General features: G+C 43.1%; 1 protein-coding gene across 1 annotated transcript; it reads right to left on the reverse strand.

Annotated features, from left to right (window-relative positions):
* Nucleotides 1-2,058: 2,058 nt before the first annotated feature.
* Nucleotides 2,059-3,588, reverse strand: LOC117469216 (sodium- and chloride-dependent betaine transporter-like). The gene is made up of 5 exons (XM_034113597.1): nt 3,458-3,588; nt 3,225-3,328; nt 2,758-2,882; nt 2,536-2,667; nt 2,059-2,126 (listed from the first exon to the last, which is right to left on the reverse strand). Exons 1-5 carry the CDS (start codon nt 3,557-3,559, stop codon nt 2,059-2,061), a joined length of 531 nt encoding a protein of 176 aa, XP_033969488.1. The 5' UTR covers nt 3,560-3,588.
* Nucleotides 3,589-4,239: the final 651 nt, after the last annotated feature.

A 4,239-nucleotide genomic window follows, 5' to 3' on the forward strand; every position in this document is an offset into this window, starting at 1 on the left:
GCTACCCGCCTCTTACAAACACGTTATAACTTATAATTCTCTTTGTGCCTTTGGTACAGGACTGCTTTACCTGACTCTAAGCACTTTCTTACTTAACTAGAATATGTATTGTATTTTTTACCGTGACTAAGAACACTGAGAACGCCGCTGACAACTCTAAAATGTTGTAGTATAGTCAATCACAGATTTTGGTAATCAAAGAGGTGTCTTCTCACCTTTTGTATATGGCGCCTTGGTTTAGTTGTCAGCGGTGTCGTGGTGTCCTCCCCTGGACTGAATTCCGTCCGCTGGCTGTCGGTGTTCCTTCTAGAGACCAGCACTCATCACGTTCGGGGTCACCATAATTGTTGTAGCAAACACCGTGGTGGTGGCTTAAAGCCCACCTCCGCTACGCGCCGTCCGTTAGATGAGCCTGGTTAGATTTAATAAAAGAAGGAGTTCAAAACACCGGAATAAAGGTTATAACAATAATCTGATTTTACTGGTAAAAAAACACTTATACAAGTTTACAGAGTAGTCTGGACTTCCAGTTCTACTGCCGTGCAATACAGGTATCGGGACCAGCCAGTCAGAAACAGGAAGCATTTTGCAGGAATAAACAACAGTATTCATAAACATTTTTTGGGGCGGAGATGTGTTCACTCTTCCGTCCCATTTTACTCCGAAGCGAATCAGAGAGTCCGTGGGGAGGAGCTGTGTGAGCTGCTCACTCCCCCAGGTGTTTTTACTGGTTGGATTCACTTCTGGTCGGGTCCAATACAGCGAATGAGAGTACAGAGTCAATCTTTATCTCTGCACCTGTATTCACTCCTTTACTTTCCCAAGGAATATTTCACACAAACTATTCTTTCCCAGACAACCAAACATTGTACACAGATATATTGATGCCCAGAAAGGACCTTGAAAAGAATATGTGTGTGTGCTGGTGGGAGGTGTATGTGTGTGTAGCAGGATATCTGGGTCAGTGAGTGTAAGTGAGAAGAGAATATATATATAGGATTACTTAAAACAGTTCAAACAATACATGTTCACTAAAATACAGTTCAAAATAATACATGTTTACTTCAATACAGTTTAGAACCATATCTGTTAACTTTACTAAGCGCATGTCATTTCAGCCAGGTTATGATATTCATGCATCACTGTACTCAAGTAACAGCTCACCTGCATTACGTGGTCTACATCTCCCTCCTCGCCCGGACATCGGCTCGTGCTGGCAATCCAAGATCTCTCCAGCTTACCTATGGTAACTATGCATATAACTGGTGGTGGTGTCTTAATAGCATATCAGGGCTTCCGTCAAGACGGTGCAGCCACCTCTGCTGCCATCAAGGCATTTCTTCAACCCTTAACTCTGGGATTTATGCATATAACTGGTGGTGGTTTCATAGCACGTCAGCATGTACGTGTCTCTCATCTGATTCTGGATTTTAATTTCATGTCTACTCGAGTTCATGGGCTCGTATCCCCGGGGAATAATGTTTGCGTCACATGTTCGTATTTCAAGTCACGGGCCTATGTCCCCCTGCTCTGCAGGCACTGATGTCTGGTCTGTGTTAATGTTTACCCTGTGACGTCAGGCTGTTGACCATCGTGCCTGCATTATGTTTAACCCTGCATCGTCAGGTCACCGACCATCGTGTCGGTGAAGTTAAACCCTGCATCGTCAGGCCATCGACCACCGTGTCTGTGTTGACCATCGTGTCTGTGCTATGTTTAACCCTGCATCGTCAGGTCACCGACCATCGTGTCGTTAAACCCTGCATCGTCAGGCCACCGCCCATCGTGTCCGTGCGTAATAAAGATCCCTGCATCGTCAGGCCGTCCGACCATCGCGTCGGCGTAGTCAAGCCCTGCGTAGCCAGGCAGGCGACCGCCGGGTCGTTTTCATATAAGCCCGGCACTGATTTCGGCCGTCAGCGTCCGCGGGTGGACCCGTAAACCCGGCAGTTGATTCCGGCAAATTGTGCGATCATGTGTTAATCTCTCATTTCCTCCATAGATCACTGCAGTTAGCCCACAAGGTAAGAAACTCATTACATCTCAGTATATTATACTTCACTTCTTTTGGGGTTTCATCGGAGCGGTTCTTCCCCCTCCTGAATGATTATCCTGCAAACTGGGGCCTAATTGCCAAACACCATTCCATTCTCCTGTTATAATTGTGGCAATCATTATTACATTCATATTATGTGTCCCGGTAATAAATATGTATTCCATACATCAACGTCTCTCCTGATTGAAATGAAGCTCAGCGTAAGTTGAGAGAGAGAGAGAGAGAGAGAGAGAGAGAGAGAGAGAGAGAGAGAGAGATTTTTTTGACTTTTTTTTTTGGAAAGTGGAGTTTGATGGCAATCCATCCAACGTTTTTAAAGGTATTTTAGTGTATATTAAAGTGGTCGACTGACTGACCGACTACATTGCCATCATATTATATTAATATTAAATTCTCCAATGTTTTTACATGTGTGTTCACTGATACAGCATAAACAGTTGCAGCATATCTTAAATTAATCCTATGTGAAGGACACCAACCGTTTGTGGTGTATCTTACCACAGTGTCCAGTCCCAACAGAATGAGCATAATGAAGAAGCAGGCGGCCCACAGCTGAGGCACGGGCATCATGGCAATAGCCTGAGGAAAAGCGATGAATGCTAGCCCCGGGCCTGCGAGGACAGAAGAGACATTTGAATTGTTGTGAGGGCACTTTTGATTCTGAGAGAGATGGTAGAGATGGTAGCTTTGCAAAATCGTACCTGATGTGACGACCTTTTCAATGGGAATGCCCTGTTTTTCGGCCATGAATCCGAGACATGAGAAGACTGCAAACCCGGAAACTAAGCTGGTGCAACTATTGAGCACACATAACCACACACTGTCCCTGCATACACAAACACAAAGCTCAGTATGCAGAGCAGAACTGAGTGGGAAAATGTACTGACAGTAATAGACTTTATGTTGTTGGGCGGACAATCCGTCCTTAGGTAGTTTTGATGTTCTTATTGACCCTAGATGTATCTATATCTTAAGGTAGTTCTAGTTTTCATCTTTGAGATTTATAAATGAAAGCAAAGCTACACTTCATCCCCTATTTCTTAGTATTGTTTGAATGCAGTCATACATTATTATATAATCCTGTACGTGGCAGATACTCAAAGAAAATAAAAACCCAATTAACAAAAGCTCCCAATATATTAATGGAGCTACTGATCACATGACTTACCTGTAACAGTTGTTTGTGACTTTGTTGTAGCTGCTCAATGTGATATGGGTTCCTGATGCGACACCATAGGAGAAGAGGACCTGGGCACAAGCCTCCATCCACACCTCATGAAGAAAGATTTAAAAAACACGTATTTAGGTCATCAGCGTTATATCAGTCACAGGAGGATCTTGTTTCATCTACCTTCTTTTGTGTATTCAATTCAGGTAGGTGTGAAACTGTGCAGGGTCTACCTGAAGGTCCGCCAGGCGAGAAGGATCTGGATACAGGTAGTAGACCACACCCTGCCAGGCCCCCGGCAGCGTCAACCCCCTGACCAGCAAGATGGCCAGCATCACATAGGGGAACACAGCCGTGAAATACACCACCTGAGATGAATAAAAAAAATCCTCTACGTTTATTATGTTACCTGTTTGTAGAGGTCTACTTAATATGTTATACTGCACATGAACAATACAACAACATGAACAATGGTAGGAAGCTCATTTGAATTAAGAGGAATCAATTGTACAGCTGCCAGGAGATCCATCCTGCACCTGCAGAAAGGTTGTAACGGGTAAAAAATACATTTATATAAATCCAAGGGCACAAAAACAGATAGAAAAAATTCATGTCATTGGAGTTCATGTCTAATATTTTAGAGGAGAGTGGACAATGTCTTTAATCCCAATCAAACTTGGAATGTGTAGGTTTTCTTTGCAAAACTACAGATGGCATTGTTAGGAAAATATCACTCGTCACCGGCTTGAGCTTCAATAATCAGGATACTGTATTTATTATCCTTGCAAGAATGGAAGTAGTCATCACATCAATCAATTAATCAATCAATCAATCAATATTTATTTATATAGCCCAATATCACAAATGTTACATTTGTCTCAGTGGACTTCACAGTTTGTACAGAATATCAGTATGACAATACGACACCCTATGTCCTTAGACCCTCACATCGTACAAGGAAAAACCTCCAGAGAAAAACCCCACAGTTTAAAGGGTAAAATGGGAGAAACCTCAG

This window comes from Trematomus bernacchii, unplaced genomic scaffold (assembly GCF_902827165.1).
Source record: "Trematomus bernacchii unplaced genomic scaffold, fTreBer1.1, whole genome shotgun sequence".
Classification (NCBI taxonomy): domain Eukaryota; kingdom Metazoa; phylum Chordata; class Actinopteri; order Perciformes; family Nototheniidae; genus Trematomus; species Trematomus bernacchii.

Excerpts from the sequence above, each read along its gene's own strand:
- LOC117469216 (XM_034113597.1), bottom strand. The coding sequence starts at position 3,559 with ATGCTGGCCATCTTGCTGGTCAGGGGGTTGACGCTGCCGGGGGCCTGG. Across the intron at positions 3,329-3,457 it reads CTCGCCTGGCGGACCTTCAG|GTGTGGATGGAGGCTTGTGC; the intron begins GTAGACCCTGCA and ends TTTCTTCATGAG. Across the intron at positions 2,883-3,224 it reads GTCACAAACAACTGTTACAG|GGACAGTGTGTGGTTATGTG; the intron begins GTAAGTCATGTG and ends TTGTGTATGCAG.